The sequence below is a fragment of the Mustela lutreola genome, chromosome 10 (genome assembly GCF_030435805.1).
Source record: "Mustela lutreola isolate mMusLut2 chromosome 10, mMusLut2.pri, whole genome shotgun sequence".
NCBI classification, from domain to species: domain Eukaryota; kingdom Metazoa; phylum Chordata; class Mammalia; order Carnivora; family Mustelidae; genus Mustela; species Mustela lutreola.
Window position 1 is genome coordinate 85088278 of NC_081299.1, and position 25987 is coordinate 85114264.

The window sequence follows — 25987 nt, forward strand, 5'->3', positions numbered from 1 at the left end:
AGGGATTGAGCCCCACATCAGGCTCTCTGCTCAGCAGGCAGCCTGCTTCCTCCTCTCTCACTCTCTGCCTTCCTCTCCGCCTACTTGTGATCTCTGTCAAATAAATAAATAAAATATTTAAAAAACAAACAAAAAGGGACGCCTGGGTGGCTCAGTTGGTTGGACGACTGCCTTCGGCTCAGGTCATGATCCTGGAGTCCCAGGATCGAGTCCCACATCGGGCTCCCAGCTCCACGGGGAGCCTGCTTCTCTCTGACCTTCTCCTCACTCATGATCTCTCTCTCTATCTCTCTCTCAAATAAATAAAAAATCTTAAAAAAAACAAACAAACAAACAAAAAAATAACAAAAATCAAAGAAATACATCAACAATAATACAATAATAGTAGGAGACTTTAACACCTCCCTCACTGAAATGGACAGATCATCTAAACAAAAGATCAACAAGGAAATAAAGGCCTTAAATGACACATTGGACCAGATGGACATCATAGATGTATTCAGAACATTCCATCCCAAAGCAACAGAATACACCTTCTTCTCTAGTGCACATGGAACATTGTCCAGAATAGATCACACCCAGGATAACGAATCAAGTTTCAACCAGTACTTGGGATCATTCCCTACATATTTTCAGACCACAGTGCTCTGAAACTAGAACTCAATCACAAGAGGAAAAATGGAAAGAACTCAAAAACCTAGGGTTAAAAAGCATCCGACTAAAGAATGAATGGGTCAACCAGGAAATTAAAGAAGAATTGAAAAAATTCATGGAAACAAATGAAAATGAAAACACAACTGTTCAAAATCTTTGGGATGCAGCAAAGGCAGTCCTGAGAGGAACCTGTATAGCAATACAGCCTTTCTCAAGAAACAAGAAAGGTCTCAAGTATACAACCTAACCCTGTACCTAAAAGACCTAGAGAAAGAGCAAAGAAAGCCTAAACCCAGGAAGAGAAGATAAATAATAAAGATTGGACCAGAAATCAATGAAATAGAAACCAAAAGAACAATGGAACAAATCAACGAAACTAGGAGCTAATTCTTTGAAAGAATTAGTAAGATTGATAAACCCCTGCCCAGATTTATCAAAAAGAAAAGAGAAAAGACCCAAACAAATAAAAATCATGAAAGAAAGAGGAGAGATCACAACCAACACCAAAGAAATACAATTATAAGAACATATTATGAGCAACTATATGCCGGCAAATATGACTGGAAGAAATGGATCCATTCCTAGAGACATATAAACTACCAAAACTGAACCAGGAAGAAATAGAAAACATAAACAGACCCATAATCAGTAAGAAGATTGAAGCAGTCATCAAAAATCTCCCAACAAACAAGAGCCCAGGGCCAGACGGCTTCCCAGGGGAATTTTACCAAATGTATAAAGAAGAATTAACTCCTATTCTCCTGAAACTGTTCCAAAACATAGAAATGGAAGGAAAACTTCCAAACTCATTTTATGAGCTTGATCCCAAAACCAGAATTACCTTGATCCCAAAACCAGACAAAGATCCCACCAAAAAGGAGAATTACAGATCAATATCCTTGATGAACAAGAATACAGATATTCTCATCAAAATACTAGCCAATAGGATCCAACAGTACACCCCATGACCAAGTGTGATTTATTCCAGGGCTGCAAAGTTGGTTCAACATCCACAAATCAATGTGATACAATACATTAATAAAAGAAAGAACAAGAACCATATGATATTCTCAATAGATGCTGAAAAAGCATTTGACACAGTACAGCATCCTTTATTGATCAAAGATCCAACTCAAACTTGATCAAAACTCTTCAAAGTGTAGGATTAGAAGATACATACCTCAATATCATCAAACCCATCTATGAAAAACCCACAGTGAATATCATTCTCAATGGGAGAAAAACTGAGAGCTTTTCCTCTAAGGTCAGGAACACAGCAGGGATGTCCACTATCAGCACTGCTATTCAACATAGTACCAGAACTCCTAGCTTTAGCAATCAGGCAACAAAAAGAAAAAAGTCATCTAAATCGGCAAAGAAGTCAAACTCTCAGTCTTTGCAGATGATATGATACTTTATGAGGAAAACCCAAAAGACTTCACTCTAAAACTGCTAGAACTCATACAGGAATTCAGTAAAGTGTCAGGATGTAAAATCAATGCACAGAAATCAGTTGCAGGTCTATACATCAAGAGCAAGACAGAAGAAAGGGAAATTAAAGAGACGATCCCATTTACAATTGCACCAAAACCATACGATACCTAGGATTAAACCTAACCAAAGAGGCAAAGAATCTGTACCCAGAAAACTATAAAGTACTCATGAAAAAAATTGAGTAAGACACAAAGAAATGGAAAAACTTTACATGCTCATGGACTGGAAGAACAAATGTTGTAAAAATATCTATGCTACCAAAAGCAATCTATACATTTAATGAAATCCTTATCAAAATATCATCAATATTTTTCAAAGAAATGGAACAAATAATCCTAAAATCTATATGGAACCAGAAAAGATCCTGAATAGCCAGAGGAATGTTGAAAAGGAAAAGCAAAGTATCACAATTCCAGCATCACAGCATCACAATTCCAGATTTCAAAAGCAAAGTAGGCAGCATCACAATTCCTCTATTACAAAGCTGTAATCATCAAGACAGTGTGGTACTGGCACAAAAACAGACACATAGATCAATGGAACAGAATAGAGAGCCTAGAAATGGACCCTTAATTCTATGGTCAACTAATCTTCGACAAAGCAAGAAAGAATGTCCAATGAAAAAAAGACAGTCTCTTTAGCAAATGGTGATGGAAAAATTAGACAGCCACATGCAGAAGAATGAAACTGGACCATTTCCTTACACCACACACAAAAATAAACTCAAAATGCATGAAAGACCTCAGTGTGGGACAGGAATCCATTAAAATCTTTGAGAACATAGGCCGCAACCTCTTTGACTCACCCACAGCAACTTCTTCCTAGTAACATTGCCAAAGATAAAGGAAGCAAGGGCAAAAATGAACTATTGTTGTGACTTCATCAAGATCAAAGCTTTTGCACAGCAAAGGAAACAGTCAACAAAACCAAAAGACAACTGACAGAATGGGAGAAGATACTTGCAAATGTCATATCAGATAAATGGCTAGGATCCAAAATCTCTAAAGAATTTATCAAACTCAACACCCGAAGAACAAATAATCCAATGAAGAAATGGGAGAAGACATGAACAGACATTTCTGCAAAGAAGACATCTAGATGGCCAACAGACACATGAAAAAGTGCTCAATACCACTTGGCGTCAGGGAAATACAAATCAAAACCACAGTGAGATACTACCTCACACCAGTCAGAATGGCTCAAATAAACCAGTCAAGAAAGGACAGATGTTGGCGAGGATCCTACACTGTTGATGGGAATGCAAGTTGGTAAAGCCACTCTGAAAAACAGTACAGAGACTCCTCAAAAAGTTGAAAATAGAGCGACCCTACAACCCAGAAATCACACTACTGGGTATTTACCCTAAAGATACAAATGTAGTGATCTGAAAAGGCATGTGTACCTGAATGTTTATATCAGCAATAACTACACTAGCCAAACTATGGAAAGAACCTAGATGGCCATCAACAGATGAATGGATAAAGAAGATGCGGCATACTATGCAGCCATCAAAAAACGAAATCTTGCCACTTGCAACCATATGGATGAACTAGAAGGTATTATGCTAAGTGAAATTAGTCAATCAGAGAAAGACAATTATCATATGATCTCTCTGATATGAGGAATTTGAGGGGCAGGGAGAGGGGGGAGGGGTCATGGGCAGAAGGGAGGGAAAAAATGAAAAAAGACGAGACCAGGGAGGGAGACAAACCATAAGAGACTCTTAATCTCAGGAAACAAACTGAGGGTTGGGGGGGTGGGGCAGGGAGGGATGGGGTGGCTATGTTATGGACACTGGGGAGGATATGTACTATGGTGAGTGCTGTGAACTGTACAAGACTGATGATTCACAGACCTGTACCCCTGAAGCAAATACTGCATTATACGTTGGCTTTTTTTTAAGGCAATAAATAAATAAATAAATAAATAAATAAAAATGAAAAGGAAAGAAGAAACAAAGGAAGTCTTCTTTGCATATACAGACTATAATTTATTTAAAAGAAGTTTATTTGCTGGCTAATAATTTAAAAGGTAATTTATTAACCTTTAAGCCCCTTATAATTAAAACCTAGAGGAAAATATTTTAATACACATTTAATTTTCTATATTAAAAAAATGGTTTTAATGAAACTACTTAAAAGGAAAGTTTAAGCTGTAAATAATAGCCTGCCACTCACAGAACATGAATACAGAAGATTCACATCTCAACCCTAAGCTATGTACGATAAACACTTATATAAGGAACAAAACTGAAACTTCACATTGTTTTACCCCATTAAAGATGTAGAATACACAGACAAGGATATTATTCACGCCAAATGTAAAATAGGTACTTGGACCAAGCAGAAACTGTAAGACAATCAGACAGAACACCTAAAACATAAAATATGCCCTCCTAAATATTTTTTTAGTTATGTCCAGTTTTGCTTGCTTCCTCTGCTTAAGATATAGTCATTTGTCACAGCATCAGATGAACGTAAATGGAACAACCAAGCAACTGTTACAAATAATCATGGGTAGAAAACAAATGGAAATGTAAACAGAAAAATAGTAACAGTCCCTAATTTCAGTTTCTAACTCACACCTCCAACCCCCTCACACTTCCCAAAAAGGCAGAAACTTTTCAAGTAAAGATTGGTGAATTTAAGGGAAATGCCACACCATGGTATTACTTATCTAAGTACTAAAAATGAGTAACAACACAATGAAACAGGACCAAAGCATTACTTTGATACTATGGCGCCACCCACTGGCTAAGAAGTCCCCAGAGCAAATATGAAACCCAGCGGTTAAAAAAAGATTATTGAAATAGGAAGCAGAATAACACTGATATTCTAATTCATTACAGCACCAGGAACTTCTGAAAAAAAAAGAACCATCCATATTATTTATTATTACAAAGAAAGAAGAGTAACTGCTAAATATATTCACAAGGGTAAATTTTATTACTTTTGAAATGCAATTCTACAGTCTCCAAAAGCTAGGACGTAAATCCTAAGAGTCAAAAAAATTAATATATAAAATGTCCTTTCAGCCCTGTAACTGTATATAAAAATACAGTCTTAAGCAGAAGATGCACACTTGTATTTCACTGCTAAGAAAGAAATTATAATATTCATAATATATTTAAATGTTATATATTTAAATATAATTTAATATATAAGGTATATAATATATTTAAATATATTTAAATGTTAATAAAATGGAGTTAGCCCCATTTCCACCTTTACCAAAGAAGTGACAGAATACACAGAAAAAAGGACATGTTCAAAAAACTGGACTGAAAAACACAGTGTGCCCCCAAAAAAGTCTTAAGAAAGACCATTCAGATAAACTAGCATAAATTTTTCTTTAAAACAGCACCTTTATAGTCCAAAATATATTCAACTTAATACAATCTCCATTTCCTCCAAATGACATCATTTCTGTCTTTCCAAATAGTTCTTCTCTTAAATGCCAGCATTCTAGAAATCTCATCATGGAAAATACCTGAGAGTCATTTCTCCTCAAGGACAACCTCCTTGGTAACGCTCAGAATCACACATAAAGACTTTACGTCCTTTTTAGAGTCCGTAGAACCCTGCTGACAGAGGATTTCTAAAGACCACACCTCAGAATTCCTCTGCAGATGTGAGCTGCTCTTCCAATTCAGAACTCATGCTACGCTGCGCAGGCAGTCAGTACAGGCTTCAAGTTTCTTTGGCTTAATGATCATTATCATCTGGTCTGCAAAAGCCAAGGTCTTTGCTTGCTCAGAGTCGGTTGATTGCAGATAAGAAGATGATGAGAAAAGTCACATTCCCACAGACATAAACTGCAAACACCACCTTTTTAAAAGCATGACCCTGGAAGAAAAATTGAGACGTGAAAGAAAGAAACAACTCTCATCAAGGTTTGTGTCAATAAATAAGAAAAGGGGGACTTACTTCTGCTTCAGCTACAGTAAATGACTGAAGGATCTGAATTCTGGCATCATCCAATATTTCAACTGTCAAAAACAACAATATAAGTTTGTAAGGCCCGTGAGTATGCCAGTAAACTAACTCAAAAAAAAAAAAAAAAAAAAGTCCATGTGTAGCATTTGTTGATTTCCAGGTATATATATTCTCCCATGTCAAGCTACCAAACATTGCAAACTTCCTGAACATGTAAGGTTCTCACAAATTGGGACAAGCTGGCTACAGAACATACTTGTCAAGGGACTTAAAATATGCCCCTTCTCCTGGTCAGTAAACATCATATCAAAGTTTTAACAAACAACATTTTAAGTACATATATATTTTAAATAGCAAGCCATAATTCAGTGGGCATCAGAAACCCTATGGATGTGACTCTACTGTGAATCAAAAATGGCAGGATAGATATTTAGTACTAGCCTCCTAAAAGTTGTCCAGGCTCCTAGATTGAAAACTAAAAGGTCCTGGGGCACCTGGGTGGCTCAGTGGGTTAAAGCCTCTGCCTTCGGCTCAGGTCATGATCCCAGGGTCCTGGGATGGAGCCGCACATCGGGCTCTCTGCTCAGCAGGGAGCCTGCTTCCTCCTCTCTCTCTGCCTGCCTCTCTGCCTACCTGTGATCTGTCTGTCAAATAAATTAAAAAAAAAAACAAAACCTAAAAGGTCCTATTTTCAGAAGTCCCCCTTAACTTATCATTTAGGAGGCTGGAACCAAAGACACAAAGGACACAGCTCAGAAGCCCAGCTAGTTTAAAGTGACACGCAGCCTCTACTAATGTCTCCATTCCTAATAGCTGTAGGTATCTTGACCCTCTCTAAGGTCCATTTGGCACTAAGATCGATACAGACTTACCATTAGAAAGTCTGGGTAAGGGGCACCTGGGTGGCTCAGTGGGTTAAGCCTCTTCCTTTGGCTCAGGTTATGGTCCTAGGGTCCTGGGATCGAACCCCGCATTGGGCTCTCTGCTCAGCAGGGAGCCTGCTTCCCCCTCTCTCTCTGCCTGCCTCTCTGCCTACTTGTGATCTCTCTCTGTCAAATAAATAAATAAAATCTTCTAAAAAAATAGTTAAGGGTGCCTGGGTGGTTCAGTGGGTTAAAGCCTCTGCCTTCAGCTCAGGTCATGATCCCAGGGTCCTGGGATCGAGGCCCACATCAGGCTCTCTGCTCTGCAGGGAGCCTGCTTCCTCTTCTCTCTCTGCCTGCCTCTCTGCCTGCCTCTCTGCCTACTTGTGATCTCTCTCTCTCTGTCAAATAAATAAGTAAAATCTTTTTTAAAAATAAATAAATAAAAATTTAAAAATAGTTAAAAAGAAAAAAGAAAAGAAAACGCTGGGCAAAAGAAGTTTTCCCTATCCCACTTGCCTAGTTAGCTAGCTATATATGATGTAGATGGCAACCGAATTGTTAGCACATGGCAAGTTTATCAAATAGGCAAAGTCAGCCTGCAGCTCTGCCCTGTGCTGACTTTGGACATCTCTTCTTCCTCTACTTCTGGGTTCTCTTAGCTCCACGCATTCAGGATTCTCGGTGTGGACGGGCTCCAAGTCAGACCAGGATGCAACATAATAAGTATTTATAACAAAAGACTTCTTCCCTAAAACCTAAGATCATTACCTTTTTTCCCCTCACAAATTCAAATGAGTATCAAAACCACAAGAGCAGAATATTTCCATGAGTTCTAACACTGACTAATCACCACAGACATTTTCAGTGAGCTACCCTGTAAGAGTCAACCATCAGTATCTACAAACTAATTACATTCCTGGAGTTTGTATAAAGGTGATTCTACATAACATAGCTGTTTGAGCAGGTTACCTTTTCGAGAGAGTCGGTAGGCATGCATCTCCAGAACAATCTCTGTCCCAACATGCCAGGCTACAAATCCAATCATTGCATAGGTTTTCCACGGGCCAGGAAGATCTAGTCCTGGTAAATCCATTCCCAGGAACATTGCTGCCACTACATGTATAAGAAAAATGTATCTATTCAAATGTAGTCCCCCTCAAGAGAGGTAATTATGTGAGTACATGGGTGTGTATTATATCAAGTAAAACACAACAAAAGAGTTTATGAGATGAATTAGACTAATGTTTAAGACCAAATAATAAACTCAGTCTTTTTTTTTATTGTAAGACGAGAAACGGTAAGATGGGAAATTATACTTATGATCTATAAATTGTTTAAAAAGATACACTCAAGGGGCCCCTGGGTGGCTCAGTGGGTTAAGCCTCTGCCTTCGGCTCAGGTCATGATCCCAGGGTCCTGGGATTGAGCCCCGCATTGGGCTCTCTGCTCAGCAGGGAGCCTGCTTCCTCCTCTATCTCTGCCTGCCTCTCTGCCTACATGTGATCTCTGTCAAATAAATAAATAAAATATTTAAAAAAAAAAAAAAAAAGAGAGAGAGAGACGCTCAAACTTTCCAAAAAGTTTTTTAAATCTGCAGTGTAGGAAAGGGAGAAACGTATGGAAATCATTGCTGACTATCTTCCTCCTTCCATGAAGAACCCCCAAAGACTATCAAAATGTAAGCGTAGGAGGTATCAGTTTAGGTATTTATTATACAAAGCATCAAAAAATACTGGATAACCATACTTGACTTCTGAAAATCACCCTTCCCTGGAAGGCACCATCCCCATGGAGAGGACCTGCAGACAGAAGGCTGGGACACCCCCAGCCCACCTCAGCCCAACTCACAAATGACCTTCAACTTGAGCATTTGGCCATTAACATAGCTTGTTCTGTGGGCAAAGGCAAATGCTAAAAAAAAAAAAAAAAAACCACGAGCCTTTGAAGAAAAAGTTTTAAAGCCATTTCAAAAACCTTAAACTTAACACTGAAATAATGACTTAGTCACCTCTAGAAATTACTTTCTAGATTTCAACGTTTAAGGCTGATCTCTCCTCAACAACCAATTACTCCAATTACTAATACATCCAAAAATCATTTAAGCCAAATTACCACCTGCAATATAAACCACCAGCAATTATATATGAGTAAGTGGCATCACAATCACTTACCTGCTATTATTCTAGCAGCTGTGCCCACACTCCAGTGAGTCCAGTTAAACATTTGCCTTCTACCAAATAAAGAACCAGTCAGCATTCTCAGAAGTGACAGAACTACAATTAATTCCCAAGAGAATAAAAAGCAAGCAATTTCCCCTATTGCCTAGGAATTAGGTATCTGAAATATGTTTTAAAACCCTTTAAAGTAAACATAGTTTATCACTGAATTTTACAAAATGCAAAGTGTTTTTACTTAAAAAGGAATTAGTTCACCAAGTAATGATATCCACATTAAGACCACTTATACAGAAAAGCTGTAAGTACCTTGGGTCATGTAAAGGAGGCCTGAAGGCTGCCAAAAGAGGCTGAAGAACTGCTAAAATCGTCACTATGCAACCAAGGTACGGATGATAACCTGCATACTGAACAAAGTTACATCATTTTAATGGTCTCGATCTCGCCCAGCAAATTAAATCCTCAAGTTAAAAATAAGATGCACAAATGATGTATTCTTAGCGTTTTTCTGTCGCTTAAAACATTTGCTAATAGAACAGGACCATTCACTGAGCACCTACTATATACCAGGCATGTACTTCATATACATTATTACTGATGCTCACTACAATGCTTGACACTTATTATTACCCCACTTATGGGGAACTGAGGCTTAGAGATATCAAATAGTGTGTCCAATGTGTAAATGGTTGTGGTGCAGTCCACGCAGAGTGCTGCCTCACCCCCATCAGGATGTTAGATGATTACCAACACCCGTACAGCCCACCTACGACTAGTTAGTATCCCCATGCCAAGAGCAATCACCCCGATGTACAGTAATTTTGTTTAGAACTCTGTGTTTCCCTGAGCTGAAGGTTCTAGATGATCCTTTGTAACTCAACTGCTTAACAGAGCCTTAGTCACTCAATAAACATTGAATGAATGAATAACCCAGGTAGCCACTGCATGAAAATCTCAGGTCCTTGGTTCAGAATGGAGGGATAACCTGAGAAAAAACATCAGCAAAGTATCTCAACACTGTCAGCTCCACTCCTCCCTTAGAGATGCCACATGCCTGCTTAAAACAGCAGATGGTTGGGTCAGACCACTTGGCACAATTATTCCACTTAAAAACTTAGAGAGGGACTAAGGACATGCTCTAACCTGTGACATGTTTAGATGGGGGAACATTACAGTCTGTTGTCACTGACTGCCATGCATGGGTAGGCTCTAAAATCTGTGATCTAGAACAAGGGTGTTTCTACTCAATGATGTTTCTACTCATGATGGGAAGCTTTGGTCAACAGGATAAGCTGACAAAAGAACATTATAAAAACACGCTCAAGTTATGGCCTCGGTTATATGTGGATAAAATTATAACCAGGACCATGGAGAGGGAAAGTGTCTCTATTTCATAAAACCACAGTAACAAGAGCAATAAAATTCCGGTATGTGCTTAGAATGTGCAGGGAACAATCCTAAGTTCTTTCAGCTAATTAATTCTCAATTCTCAAAAAGCCTGTGAGGTAGTTATTATAATTTCCCCTTTATACGATCCGATTCACTAACTGCAAAGACTGCAAACTACAAAACTTACAAAATAAGCAATACCCTTGTCCCAAATACCTGCATAAAGTAAGTTTCTGCTGTCTAGGCTCATATCAGAAAATCATCACCATTTCCTTTTAAAAAAAAAAAACAGGTTGACCAATTCAGAAACTACCTAAAAAGCAGGAGGGAGGCTTCCTAGTAACCCATGATTTATCAATCTTGCCCTTATAACAACAGTCCAAACTGAAATACTAAAGTTTGAGATCGCATTCAGGCCAGCTATAAAATTGGAAAACTGTCATGGAAGCACAGATCTGACCTTAGGTATATCACTTATTCTCAGTAAGCCTTCCTCATTCATTCATTCTTTACTGAGGACTTAACTATATACCAGAAGCTGCTCTGGGTGCTTAAGATACACCAGTGAGCATACCAGTAAATATCATTGCTCTGTCATTAGCTTACTGGCAATCATAGTATTAGAGAAAAACACTTACAGTGTTCATGTTCCTTAGATATCACACTGTGAATTTTCACTGCTCCATAGTGAGAAAATTCACCCAAGCTATGTGGAGTCTTCATAACATTGGATGCAGCCTATGGGCACCTGCGTGGCTCAGTGGGTCATGATGTCTGGTCTCTGCCTTCGGCTCAGGTCATGATCTCTGGGCCCTGGAATTGAGCCCCGCATGGGGCTCTCTGCTCAGCGGGGAGCCTGCTTCCCCCTCCCCCTCTGCCTGCCCCTCTGCCTACTTGTGATCTCTCTCTCTGTGTCAAATAAATAAATAAAATCTTAAATGTATATATATACATATATATATATTTCATTACCAAGTAATCTGCAATGACAACGTCGATCTCCCCCAGACCCCCCAGCCATATGGAACAGTCGCCAGATGATTAAAAAAAGAAAGAGAGATGCATGCAGAAATATCTTTTAAGCTCTCTTCGGAGAATGAAACAGCAACATCAAAATGAATTTCTATAGAAACATCCTGTTTAAGAGGCACCTGGGTGGCTCAGTGGTTTAAGCCTCTGCCTTCAGCTCAGGTCATGATCTCAGGGTCCTGGGATCGAGCCCCACATTGGGCTCTTTTCTCAGCAGGGAGCCTTCTTCCCCCTCTCTCTCTCTGCCTGCCTCTCTGCCTACTTGCCCCCCCCCCGGCAAATAAATAAATAATCTTTAAAAAAAAAACAGAAAGAAAGAAACATCCTGTTTAAGAGATACCTACCGAGCTCCAGCCTCCTCTGTAAACAAAAGGCAGAACAAAAGCAATGCAGGTAAGTGTGGTGGTCGTGAACATGAGCGCCCGATGCACCTGCAAGGGTGAAATGGCACCAGGAGAATTCAATTAACTAGGAAAGAGGACGCGGACGGTGTTGGCATTACCGTGGGGTGGCATTCACAGAAGGCACGCATTCGATGAACATCTAGTCACCATTTACATTGAGCTTAAAAAAAAAAAAGTTTGGTAAATGACTGAACTTAAACTCTGAGCTGCCATCTTCGTCATTCAAAAGCATTTGCCATGATTTCATCTGCACAGAGCAGCAGGAACGGACTGCTTCACACATGGAGCACGCCTACTTGCCAAAAGTCCTTCATTTCCTTCCTTTGTTAAGTTCCACCGCCAAGGACAGTGCTGTTCCAGATACTCTGGGACAGCAAGGAAACAGAAAATACTGTCTCCTAAGGAGCTTAGCACACAGTGAGCAGATGAGAGAAACGTACATGCAATGTCAATTCCTTGTCTAAATTATACGAGTGGAAGGACACTGTCAACTGAGTATGTCAGGATAAATGGTGCAAACAGAAACCGTCTCGGGGAAAGGAGGACACGTAATCGCTCTATGTATCACACTACACATAGACACATCCGGATTTGAAAGGCAGTAGAGAACTGAACTGATAAAGTGGAGACACAAAGATTTTTCCAACTGGGAATATCCATACGAGCAGATGAGACAGAAAGAGGCAGAGGGAGAAATCAAAGCCAGTGACAGAGATGAGCAAGGCACATAGCAGTAGAAGAACATATAAAACAGATGGACCCCACCAGCCAATAGTGAGAAAACAGGCTAGGATAAGGTAAGTCTTAAAGGCTACCAACATATATCAACATTAAGTTTCAAGAATACCCTTACAAAGTTCAAACTGTTTCAATAAGCAGCATTTTCTCAAAAGCAGACTTGTACCTTCATCTCAGCACAGACGCACTGATCTTCCACTAGACGTGCCACATCTATAGTCCACGACATGCGAAAGGGAAGGTTTGCTTTGCTCTGTTTTGAAGCAGGCTTATTGACTCTTGTCTTTCTATTATGAAACTGCCTCTTCATCCCATACAAAGGGGCAGCATGAAAAGAAACACTTCTAGCTCCTCTTCCCACCCACAGAGGAGATAGATGATCTTGATTAGCGAGTGAGGGACAGTCTAACATTTGCAGGCACCAACCACAGGACAGGCCCCTGTTTGGAAATGCATTAACCCCTGCTACTTCGGTCTTCGGCTTTCCCATCCTCCCTGACCTAACTGCACTCAGGGAGGGCAGTGCACGAATGCTCCTGCAGGCTCTACCTCGGCCAATAGACATTCAAGTCAGATCTTTGGGTCCCAAAGTTTATGTTACAAAGGGATGCACATGGCCCTGAGACCTTCTCCAATCCGGCCTGACCCTCATAAAGCTGTCTCTATTTTGACCACCACCAAGCATCTTACGTCTCTTCTCAACTGGTTAGGAAACCAAAGGGCAAACTGAAGGAATTATTAAGATTCCATAACTACAACTAGAATCATACACACACACACACACACACACAGGGGAAAAAAACCCACATACTGCGTATGTCTTCATATCACAATGTTCAAATAATATGGAAATTTCATTCAACTTTTTCTCCCGCCTACCTGAAACCAAGCTGCTTGACCAAAGAAAGCCTTTGACCAAACAGATTTGAAGAACCGAGCAGTGAGCACACCTATGCTCACGGTAGTCATCCATGCCACAAACATTAAGGCACCTGCAGGTGGAAAGACAGAATGGTTGACATCACAACCCAAGCTGTTTCTTAAAAACCACACCAAATGTTCAGAACATAGAAAACAACTAAGGAAATAGATTCAATGAACATGAAGTATAACCTAAAAATACCCTGCATATCCTAGCTTCTACCACCACCACTACTACTTCTCATAGCTAACACTTCCATCACTCCTACCCTGTGCCAGGCACTGAGTGCTTCACATGTATTACTCTAATTGATCTTTAAAACAATCCCATTCAGTAGTTATAATGATTATTCTACTTTTGCTGCACTGAGTGCTTCACATGTATTACTCTAATTGATCTTTAAAACAATCCCATTCAGTAGTTATAATGATTATTCTACTTTTGCTGGATGGGGAAACTGAGGAAGAAAGAAGTTAAGTAACTCGCCTAAGGTTACAAAGTTGGGAATCAAACCCAGTCTGGCTTCAGCAACTGTACCCTTAACCAGGACAATAATACAGCCCTTCTGCAGGTCTACGAGCATCTTCTCACTTCTCATTCCAAAATAGTGAAAAACAAATAGGCAGATTATGTGCAGAATCCGATTACTGTCCCCCTGGAGCTACTTGTAGAAGCAAATTGCCAATAATAAAATTATTTTCAAGCTTAACTATGATGGCATTTATGAAAACTCTACTGGACAGAATAACTCTGGAGAATATGAAGGAAATAAATATATCAAATAAGGACATCCCCTCCCCATACAAGTATACACTTCACTATTCCCCTACTTTTGAATCCCATCTTTTCAACAATAAACCAGGCTACTTTTCAAATGGAATCAACTTTCATCTGCAGAACCAGAGCATGTTAGAGTTTTGTTTTAGGCTACTGCTCTTCCAACATGGTTAATTTCATTATTTTAATCATTTAATCATTCCATGTTTAAAATCATCATATGTGTAGCATTGAGTAATTTGTATACCCTTAATTACTTATATGCTGGTCAGTTCTTCAACCAAACTGTATCTTTGAAGCCAAACTACTGTTAGACAATCAAAATCACAAAGCACTCTTCTATTACAAGCCTTCATTTTAATAAATGGCCTAATTAAGGTGCTACAAAAATTAAATTGATTAACCCAGATACTCAACTCTGGCTAAGGTTAGAAATAACTAGGGCACTCTTGAAAAATTATGGATGTCTTAAAAGCTCCATTAGTGATTTTAATGTACAGCCAGGGTTAAAACCACTAATTATCTCTACTTTCCATTTTTAATAAAAAGTTGCAAACATTAAGACAGATATGGCTACTTGCAAATATTAATATTTAAACATGGAAGACTGATAAACATTTGGTAAATTATACCCACCGCCATTCCTAATCCAGCCAGCACTGGGTCATCAGGTAAATTTCCTGCACAAAGTAGTAAAAATACTTCCCATGTAACTTACCATGAGCCTTCAGAAGGAATAAAGAATGGGATCCTCCCACGCTCTTCGGATCGTCTGTCACATTATGTTTTTCATATGTAATCAAAGGTTGCTGAGAGTGCTTGTAAATTCGACCTGAAATTTCAAAGATAGGAAATGAAGAATTACTTCCTCAAGAGAGAAGGAATGGAAAAACAGTGGCATGGCACAAAAACAGTCTTTCTTAAGGTGAGAAGAAATAAATAAATATCATCAGGGATGACACTCATATGCAAAAGCCATGTAAATGTATATCACAGTACACACAATCATCTTGAAACATGTTAAAGAAATAACTGAGCCAATCAACAGCTGAATCACCATGAGGACGAAGAATGGAGAAGTTATGCTGGAATAGCTGGTGGTAGGCAAGAAACCAGTCAAACACTATGAAGTCAAAATGATCACTGACAATATAAAAAACACTGAAAATGTCAAATATAATTCTTCAAAAATACTAATACTTTTAAAAATCTGGAATCTTAGACCAAACTAACAGAAACTGGACCTGGACAAAGTGGGTGGGTAGAAGACAAACAAAAGCATTTTGGTCTTTTGGGGTTTTTTTTAAAGATTTTATTATCCTATCAAAACAAATGTGAGGGGCACCTGGGTGGCTCAGTGGGTTAAAGCCTCTGCCTTCGGCTCAGGTCATGATCCCAGGGTCATGGGGTCGAGCCCCACATCGGGCTCTCTGCTCCGCGGAGAGCCTGCTTCCTCCTTTCTCTCTCTGCCTGCCTCTCTGCCTACTTGTGATCTCTGTCAAATAAATAAATAAAATCCTTTTTTAAAAAATGTGATACAATCAAGGTACATTCAAAAGAAGTTTTTATCATTTAAAAATCATTTATTAAAAAAAAAAACACAAAGTATTGAAGTCATCATTTAATTCAAGAGGTGTTTACACCAACAAAATATACCCCAGAAAACCAGAAAGGAAGATGGATTAAAAATAAAGGTAGAAATTAACAAACTAGTAAGTTAAAAAATGAAGTCTATGGAAAGCCAGTGAAATCGACTGAGTTTTTGGCAATTCCAACCACAAGATAAAAAGAAAGAGCACAAACAGTATTAGAAATAAAAAGGGTAGCACACCTGCTGATACAGAAGATACTCTAAAATTATACAAAAATGCTACACACTACTTTAATTAAGCCAAAAATATTCTAAAATCTAAATGAAATGGATGAATTTCTGGAAAAATCTTATTAGAAAACTTCACCAAAGAAGTAGTAGTAACTGGAGAGTACTAATGATAGAAGAATTTTTTAAATTAATCCCTAAAGGTTCAGACAGTTATTATGTGGATGAGTTCTAACACACAATTTAAAAAATTTTTTTAACTTTAAAAATTCTTATTTAATAAGCTCTTCTAGAGTTCATTCTATGAGATTAGCATAATACTGAAACCAAAACTAGACATGCATGTGCACACACATACACATTCCCACAACCATAGACCAAAATCAATTACAAATATAGATACAGAAAGCTTAAATAAAATATTAGGGATTTAAATCAACTGTGCATTAAGAGAGCTATAAAACATAGCCAAGCAAAGTTTACCCTGAGAGAGGACTGTCTGCAATTCTGAAGTCTATAAAAATAATGGTAAAATATTATCTCAATTGCTGCCTGAATGATATCAGATGAAATTCAGCACATGTTCATGTCAAGAACTCTGTAAAAGTTAGGAAAAGATAATATTCTAAGCACCATAAAGACATCCACCAAAAAAATACAACAAACATGACACAACACTGAATATCAGAAGCATTCCCATCAAAACCAGGAACAAGACAAAAATGTTTGCCACATCACCACTACTGATCCACGTTTTTCTGGGAGAAGTTGAAGAGGAGAATTACCAAGCAGGCCCAGGCCAGATGGCCCCAGAAGATGTAAAGTTACTAACAATAAGCTAGAGATAACCAGAAGCCCTTTTGGGAGCAAGAGATAACCAGCTGCTTCTGCTTCTGTAAACAGGTTTCCCACCACAGGCTCCTCGCACTACTGCTCCCAACTAAGGCAGTGCCCCCACCCCTGCTCCCATGGTTTAAACCCACCTACCAGCAGTCAGCTTAGCCCTTGGAACCTGACTGCCTGCAGTCCCCTTTAAAACTCTATAACTCCATTGTCTGTGGCCCAGAATTTTGAGCACAAGCTCATCGGGGTCTGTGGGTGTAAAATAAATGAGTTCTCCTACTTCTCCAAGTGTCAACTGATCTCTCCCTGGTCTGATTTTTCCATTTCCACAACAAAGTAAACAATGCAATGAAACAAGAAAAAAAAAAAAATAAGGACTGCTGAACCTTGTCATTATTTGCATAAGATAAGACTTTATCTAGAAAAACCAACAAAAATCAACTGGCAAAATAGATGACTAAATTCAAGACAAATATTCAAAAATCAGTAACTTTCCTATACACCAACAAATTTAGAAAGTGTAAGAAAAATAACCACACAAGAGCTTGTATTAGAAATCTATAAAATACATAGAAACAAAGTAACAAAAAATATATAACCTATACGAAGACCTGAAGAAAACCATCAGATTTTATCCAATATATTCCTGTATAGAAAAGACTCACTATTGCAAAGATGTCGATTATTCCCAAAATTTACTTAAAATTTCATTGCAGTTCTAACCCTAACCGAATACGATTTTCAATGGAATCTGACACGTGTTTCTAAAGTTTATCTAGTAGAACAGATACACAACAAAGAGGCAAGAATTGCTGAAAAGGAGGCCAGGAGAGGAATCATGCTCTACCACAATTCATAACCTTTTATAAAGCTACTGTAATTTCAACTGCTACAGTAATAAATTAATGGAAGAATAAGCTAGAAATAGTTTGATTTACTGATAGATGTTTGGCATATAATAGAGAGGGTTTTGGGGGCGCCTGGGTGGCTCAGTGGGTTAAGCCTCTGCCTGCGGTTCAGGTCATGATCTCAGGGTCCTGGGATCGAGTCCCGCATCGGGCTCTCTGCTCAGCAGGGAGCCTGCTTCTCCCCTCTCTCTCTGCCTGCCTCTTTGCCTGCTTGTAATCTCTCTCTCTCTCTCTCTGGCAAATAAATAAATAAATAAATAATCTTTAAAAAAAAAATAGAGAGGATTTTTGAAGTAGCAGAGATAAAGTGAACTATTCAAAAAATGGTTTCAGGACAACTGGTTATTTGTTTCACAAATACTATTATATCATGGCTTGTTTATAACAGAGAAGATCAGAGAGAAAGCAGAAAATGAAAAAAGCTTTATGTAATGAATACCTAGAGAAGAGAGTCAAGAAGAAAAAGACAATAACTATTGAGAATTATATTGAATTAGCAGAGTTGTGGTGATGAAAACCAGACCACAGTCCAAATAGCCTAAGAGGCAAGTTGGAAGAAAGTATTTTTAAACTCTGATTCACTGCAGACCCACGGGCTAACCAAGAACTTAACCTTCATTAAGGCAGAAGTCCATTATAACTCTGGGATTCCTTTGTATGGCTCCATCATAATCTTGGATTTCTACTCTAAGGCAGATGGAGTTCGTGTTTAGTACAAGACTCTATGATATTAAGTGATGTAATTGTTAAACCAGTCATTTTGTTAAACTATTAAATTTTTAAATTTGTTAAATTGTTAAAATAACCAGTCATGCGATGACAGGGTCTCCAATTCCTGAATTATTTAAATTGGTAGATTTCCTAATTGTGAATTACTTATGCACCCAAGTGAGTTCTATCATTTCCCATGACTCCTTATTTCATGATAGGACAATGTCAGCATTCTGGGGGAGGGAGGGTGAAGATAGCATTAGAAAAAGGTTTTAAATGGATTTTACTGCAATTGTGTACCTTTTACATTTATATGGGTTACAGAGTTTTATGATTGCTTTGAAAAATGGTTTCAACCTCACAAAGTCTCACTGCTTTTAAGCAGAGTGCAATTTATACCTGGTTCACATACACATAACTAGATAACAGAAGAGACAATGATTTATGTGGCAATACTTTATTCCCCAACACAAGGGTAATGGAAAGTTTATTCCCTAAAGCAGTAATATCTAGGTTTGGGTTTGGGGTTTTTTTTTTTTTTTTTTTTAAGGTTTTGTTTTGCTTTTTTTGCTCTGCACACCAGTTATTTAAAAAAAAAAAAAGTCCAGGGGCGCCTGGGCGGCTCAGTCAGTTCAGCATCTACCCTTGGCTCAGGACACAATCCTGGGTCCTGGAATTGGGCTGCCATGAGGCTCCCTGCTTGGCAAGGAGTCTGCCTCTCCCTCTCCCTCTTCTCCTCCCCTCTGCCCCTGCTCTCTTTTTTAAAATCTTTTTTAATCTTTTTAAAAATATTTTTATTTTTTACTTTTTTTTCGATCTTATTTATTTAGGAGAAAGAGAGAGTGAGAAAGGGAACACAAGCAGGGGGAGCTGGAGAGGGAGAAGCAGGCTTCCCACTGGGCAGGGAGCCCAATATGAGGTTTGATCCCAGGACATTGGGATCATGACCGGAGCCTAGGCAGATGCTTAATGACTGAGCACCCCAGGTGCCCTAAAGTCTTAAAAAAATTTTTTTTAATTAAAAAAAAATGAATCTATGCTCCTGATATACATATACTTTAGTTAATAAACATATTGATGTACTATTGTCTTAATGCATTATGAGCACTGTAAAATATATTAAAATCGAAATTTTTGAGATGAGATCAGATCAATCTAAATAGAAGGTTCTAGCGTTACTCCTTGTATCCTCTAGACTCTCCTACAATGTATATACCTTATTTGGGAGAACCCTGTCCTGGCGTAGTAAGTTATCAAACTACAGTACATAAAACAATCACCTGGAATGTTTGTTAAAAATGCAGATTCCAATCACCAATGACAAGAGATTCAGTGAGTCTAAAAGCTGGAGTTTGGGAATCTACATTTCCAGCAGTTCCTCCAACTGGTTAGGATATAGGTTGTTTGAGGCCACACTTTGGGAAACACCACAAAAGAGAGAGATTCTCCCCACCATAACATCAGCATAGCAACACCAGCTGGAAAGGGAGATACAATACTCCATTCTACACCTACATTATCCATGAACTAGAGTTTTCTAGGCAAATATTGGAACTATCACTTAAAATATTGTTTCTATCAAAATGTATTCCAATTTCTACAGTGCTACCCTAAGAAGAAATTTTTGGCTTTGTCACACATCCCCCTCCCACACACACATAATTTATTATGTAATAGAATTCATCCACTTAAATGAAACTGCTTTTCCTTTAAGATGTAAATTTTTTAAGTATCAAGATTTTTTTTTTAAGATTTTGTTTATTTATTTGGGAGAAAGAGCGAGCAAGAGCAGGGAGGAAGGGGAGAGGGAGAGGGAGAAGCAGACTCCTCACTGAGCAAGGAGCCCAATGTGGGGCTCGATCTCAGGACCCCAAGAGATTATGACCTGACCCAAAGGCAGCCACTTAACCAACTGAGCCACTCAGGCACCCCTAAGTGTCGAGTTTTTTTAAGTATAAATACAAACTGCTAAATCCCCTAGCAATGGAAGGTATCCATTTGCATCCGTAGTCATACATGAAGCACCTGTACCATACTGGGCACCAAAGGAAGCAGTTTAGTATCATGGAAAGAGCACAGCTTCTGTAAGTGGAACAGTCTGGGGCGTAATTTCTGAATCTGCTACTTGTTTAATTTGGAACAAGTTACTTAGCCTTTCTAGGTTCCATTCCAGTTTCCTTCTCTTAAATGGGTACTATAATGTCTACTGACAAAGCCTCTGTGAAGCCCGAGATATATGTAACACACAGTAAGTGACCGCTATGATAACAACAAACACAATTACCTCTACTTAAGTGGTATCCTTTTAAAAACACAAAAGGTTGACCCTTTTCCTCACTAAAAATTCAATTCCTATATTTTCCACATTCAAAAGTGTTGACTGGGCACCTGAGTGGCTCAGTGGGTTAAAGCCTCTACTTCGGCTCAGGTCATGATCCCGGGGTCCTGGGATCGAGCCCCTCATCGGGCTCTCTGCTCAGCGGGGAGCCTGCTTCCCTTCCTCTCTCTGCCTGCCTCTCTGTCTGCTTGTGCTCTCTGAACATATCTAATATAATCTTTATTAAGATTAAAATGAAGGATCTAACTACAGTGCTTAGCCAGTCACTGGCACTCATGAAGCACTGAGTAGTTTTTCTTCATTAATATCACTTACCAAGAAATGACTTTCAAGCTATATTTGCTATTGCTGGTGCAAACAAGACTACATGATTTGACTCAGATAACTACACATATCACCTACAACTAAATCTACAAATATTCCTAAATTCTCTCCTAACACTGAGTGGACAGTTTATCCTGCTTCAAAACCATCATCTCCCCTTTACCTAGAGTATCAAATCAAAACCCAGGGGCACCTCGGGGTGGCTCAATGGGTTAAGCCTCTGCCTTCAGCTCAGGCAGGGTCCTGGGATCGAGCCCTGCACCAGGCTCTCTGCTCAGCAGGTAGCCTGCTTGTCCCTCTCTCTCTATCTGCCTGCCTCTCTGCCTACTTGTGATCTCTATCTGTCAAATAAATAAATAAAAATCTTAAAAAAAAAAAAAAGAATCAAAAACCACATGATAGAAAATGCAAAGGCTTTTCACAATTTTACCTACACCATATTTTTGCTCTTCCTCTTCCTTTACCTCAGCCCCTAACCTTCCGTTCCATCCGCCCAGCTTCTCGCCATTTTCAAAGAAAGGTATATCCTCAAAGTTTGGGGACGGTATTATCTCCCCAGAGACGAGTCACTACATACTACCTTGGCATTTCCTGTACTTCTTCAAAACATCATCAGCCAAGACCTTAAACAAAATCTAATAATCCTTATTAATAGGTATTACAATACCCACCAGGCAGTCTTCTTAAGAATAAAGGAAAAATTCTTTAAAAAAAAAAAAAAAAAAGGATAAAGTAAACATTCAAACTCATAGAACTACCATGGGCTGCACTTGACATCAGATTCACTTAGATGTGGTACAGAGACTAGCACAGCTGCAGGGCATTTAAAGGCATTTTGCTTTGATGAGAGATCTTGTAGCACCTTATTCAGTTGGTCAGAAGCTATTTTCCCTACCCCTCCTCCACCTCCGTAGAGAAAGCTCAGGTTCAAGGAGATGAATTTCACATTAGACAGGTTATCCTGCAAAAGCAGTATCTCTTGCAACACTCCTACAGCCACTGCTAACAGGATCCCTGCCAGGGATCTGCCAATGTCACAACACTTAGGGAAACCCAAAGATATGGCTTCTTGCTAGGTATTTATAGTTCTTCCTGGTCCCAGTGCACTTTGCCAGTCAGAAGTCATTTTTATCATAAGCATGTCACCTTACAACATAGTTGACACTACTTTTATCTAGTTCCCTGGGAAACAAAATGAGAATGTCATCCAAAGTCAAACTGTCAGGCAAAAATGAAAAGGGGTTTTGATAATTCTTTACCCACAAATATATATATATATATATATATATATATATATCTTAAGAAAATGAGCAATTATAGCAGTCTCTCCAGGAAAGGTAGAAAAGGAAAGAAGAGAGAGGAAAAACTTGAAAAGATAGTTTTCATCAGTATACGTACCATCGTCAGCTGCACCATCTGCTAGAAATATGTAGTAGCTTGTGTTTAGATCAAATCTATTCTTAGCCCCAGGAAGGGTAATGTTTCTTCTGAAAGAACACTGCATAACACCATCCGCCAGCCTCCAAGCCAGATCCTCAAGAGTGTCCTACAAACATACACAATGGGTCTTCTCAGCACTTCCCACAGATTTGCTAAAACTAAAATATGATCGACCTGACCTGCTGGATATCCTTTCCCTAAGATCCTTTGTGCATGTTTTGTCTGCTGTATTGTTGTTTTCCTACTTCCTCTCTGAGGAGTATAAGAAACATTTTCTCCTAGTTTGTCTTTATCCCCAACTTGGCAAAAATATTTTTTACATTGAATTGGAACCCCACAAGTCCTCTACCCAGGTTAGAAACTTTGGCAGATGCACTAACCCCGTCTGGCCACAGACACAAAATCAAAACACTGAAGAAACAATTAGGAAGTGATACACTCATGGCCAAAATGTAATATGCAACAAGGGAGAAGTCCCAAGCCCTGGGGAAAGCTCTACAGAGAGTGTGAAGTCATTAGGCGACAGCTACTGCTCTGTCAGAGCTCATGTGCTTGCCAACCACCACGTGGAAAGGGACACTTCTCTACCAGAAATACCGGTGGCACAGATGCCAAGAAGAGGCACAGAAGACAACTGACCAAGGCACTGAACCGGTCCCTGCCCTACACGCTTTTCTTTCTCACTGGACGAGAAATATACTCTTTTCTAAGATGTGAAAAAAGGATTTAGGTGACATAGGCAAGAATTCATCTTTTGCTACAAGAGAAACTTATCTGGTGCTTTTCCAAAGTGTAGAAAAGGGGAGATAGTGGTCAAAGGGAACAAAGTTGCAGTTACGTAGGATGAATAAGTCTAGAGATCTAACGTACAGCATGATGACTGTATTTAGTAATACTGTATTGTATACTGGAAAGTTGCTAAGTGAATAAATTTCAGGTGCTCTCACCACAAAAAAGAGTTAATTAAGTCTGTGAGGACACAACTGTGGTAATCATTTTGCTCTGTATATGTGTATCAAAACATCATGTTGTATACCTAAAATATAATTTTATTAATTTAGAGAAAAATAAGATATATACTTTAATATATGATGTTAAATATAAATGATATGATATTAATAATACATTAAACCTATAGCTATAATAATACAATTTATATTTTTACATACTATTTTTAAAATAAAATAAAGCATAGAAAAGTTTCTCCCAGAGTATTATAAGAAAGGAAGCCTGCTGCCAGACTCCTTCTCTGGCTCTCTGCTAACTGAGCTATCTTGCAGCACAGTTCTGCCACTGTTGGCCACCTCGCCAAAAGGCAGACAAACCAGGTGGAGGGTCCCAGAATTTTCACACCTACCCTGGAGTCCATCACAGGGTGACTTCGCCCCATCACATGGGAAGGTTGTATGTGTACAGTCTGATCTTCACGAATACACAAATAAGCATCATCATCACCCTGAAAACGTTTGCACAGGAGAAAAATTCAAAGGAATGTCAACATTTTGTTTTTAAAAAGCACCCCTAATGAAATCAAATCAAATGGTGTTGGATGCTTTTAAAACATCATTTACAGATTCAGTCTTAAATGATACTATGAATTCCAAGAACTGGCTGTCCAGTTTATAACTTTAAAATAATTTTGCTATGATGAATAAACAAACAAAGAACAGAAACAGACTGATAAATACAGGGAACAACCCTGATGGTTGCCAGAGGGGAGGAGGGTGACAGATGGGCAAATGGGCGAGAGGCTGTGGGAGATGGAGGCTTTCAGCTATGGAATGAGTAAAGTCGTGGGAATAAAAGGTAGAGCACAGGGATACAGTCAATTGTATTATAACAGTGTTGTATGGTAACAGATAGTAGCTATACTTGTGATGCGCATAACATGATGTTTAAAAATGTCCAATCGCTCAGTGGGTTAAGCCTCTGCCTTCAGCTCAGGTTATGTTCTCAGGGCCCTGCGATCGAGCCCCACATCAGACTCTGTGCTCAGCGGGGAGCCTGCTTCCCTCTCTCTCTCTCTGCCTGCCTCTCTGCATACTTGTGATCTCTCTCTCTGTCAAATAAATAGATGAGTAAAATCTTAAAAAAAAAAAAAAAAAACAACTGTCCAGTCGCTACATTGTACACCTGAAACTAATGTAACATCGTGTGTCAATTACATATTATTCAAATAAAAAAAATTGTTATAATTCAAAAGCAACATAATTTCAATGTAAAAATAGATTAAAATAACATGTTTATATGCCCATAAACTCAAACAGGACTGTCAAAGCTTTCATGTACATTCATCCAAACCTATTTGTAATTATACCCATCTTTTCACCCCAAATAGAAAAATACTCAGTTCTATTACCCTTTTTCACTGAATTTATTATGAACATTGTTTGTAAATAAGTATCTGTGTTTACAAATTTTCATAACTATAAATACACTGCACGACATTGGGTTTGGGGCAGTAACTTTTTTTTTTTTTAAGATTTTATTTATTTATTCGGCAGAGAGAGATGACAAGCAGGCAGAGAGGCAGGCAGAGAAGAGGAAGCAGGCTCCCCGCGGAGCAGAGAGCCCGATGCGGGGCTCTATCCCAGGACCCTGAGATCATGACCCGAGCCGAAGGCAGCGGCTTAACCCACTGAGCCACCCAGGCGCCCCCAAGGGGGCAGTAACTTTTAAGATGAAGACACTGTAATCAGATACTGCTAATACTGTCCACACTCAAGAGATTTACTACTACATATTAAAACCAACTTGTCTGAATTCAAGGAGCACTTTTTTGTCAGTCTAATTCTTATCTACCCTTTAGTCTCCAATATTCCTTAGCTCTAAATTTAGAGCTTAAAGTGACTATCAGAGGACAGACTAAATCTTTAAAATACATTTAAATGATGGTACAAAGAAATAATCTGCACTTTACTGTGTATGGTTCTGGTTCTTTCACCTATTCTAAACCATTCTCTGTAAACTATATAACAAGATCTTTCATATGTTGCAGTAGTCACTAAACTCCTTAAACAAAGCCACGACTGACAACTTAAAATAAACTTTGCTGTGAATCCCAATGATATTCTAACATATTTTAATTTTTTTTTAAAGTTCCACTTTTGAGAACTCCCAAGTTCATAACCTTAACAAACCAATTATTCACTGTTACACACCTTCTATTCAAATCAGAATTAGCCCACCTCAAAGAGTCATGGTGATCTAAACCAGCAATCA

General features: G+C 38.7%; 1 protein-coding gene across 1 annotated transcript in view; it reads right to left on the minus strand.

Moving 5' to 3' along the window:
- Positions 1 to 5006: 5006 nt before the first annotated feature.
- Positions 5007 to 25987, minus strand: part of FRRS1 (ferric chelate reductase 1) — a 46772-nt gene continuing 25791 nt past the window's right edge. Inside the window, exons 7-16 of the mRNA XM_059136746.1 lie at positions 24123 to 24221; positions 22724 to 22871; positions 15101 to 15214; positions 13563 to 13675; positions 11886 to 11972; positions 9433 to 9530; positions 9121 to 9179; positions 7919 to 8062; positions 6075 to 6136; positions 5007 to 5993 (exon numbers count right to left, since the gene is read on the minus strand). Of these exons, the coding sequence (XP_058992729.1) occupies positions 5901 to 5993; positions 6075 to 6136; positions 7919 to 8062; positions 9121 to 9179; positions 9433 to 9530; positions 11886 to 11972; positions 13563 to 13675; positions 15101 to 15214; positions 22724 to 22871; positions 24123 to 24221 (1017 nt within the window). The 3' untranslated portion in view covers positions 5007 to 5900. The remainder of the gene's footprint in view (positions 5994 to 6074; positions 6137 to 7918; positions 8063 to 9120; positions 9180 to 9432; positions 9531 to 11885; positions 11973 to 13562; positions 13676 to 15100; positions 15215 to 22723; positions 22872 to 24122; positions 24222 to 25987) is intronic.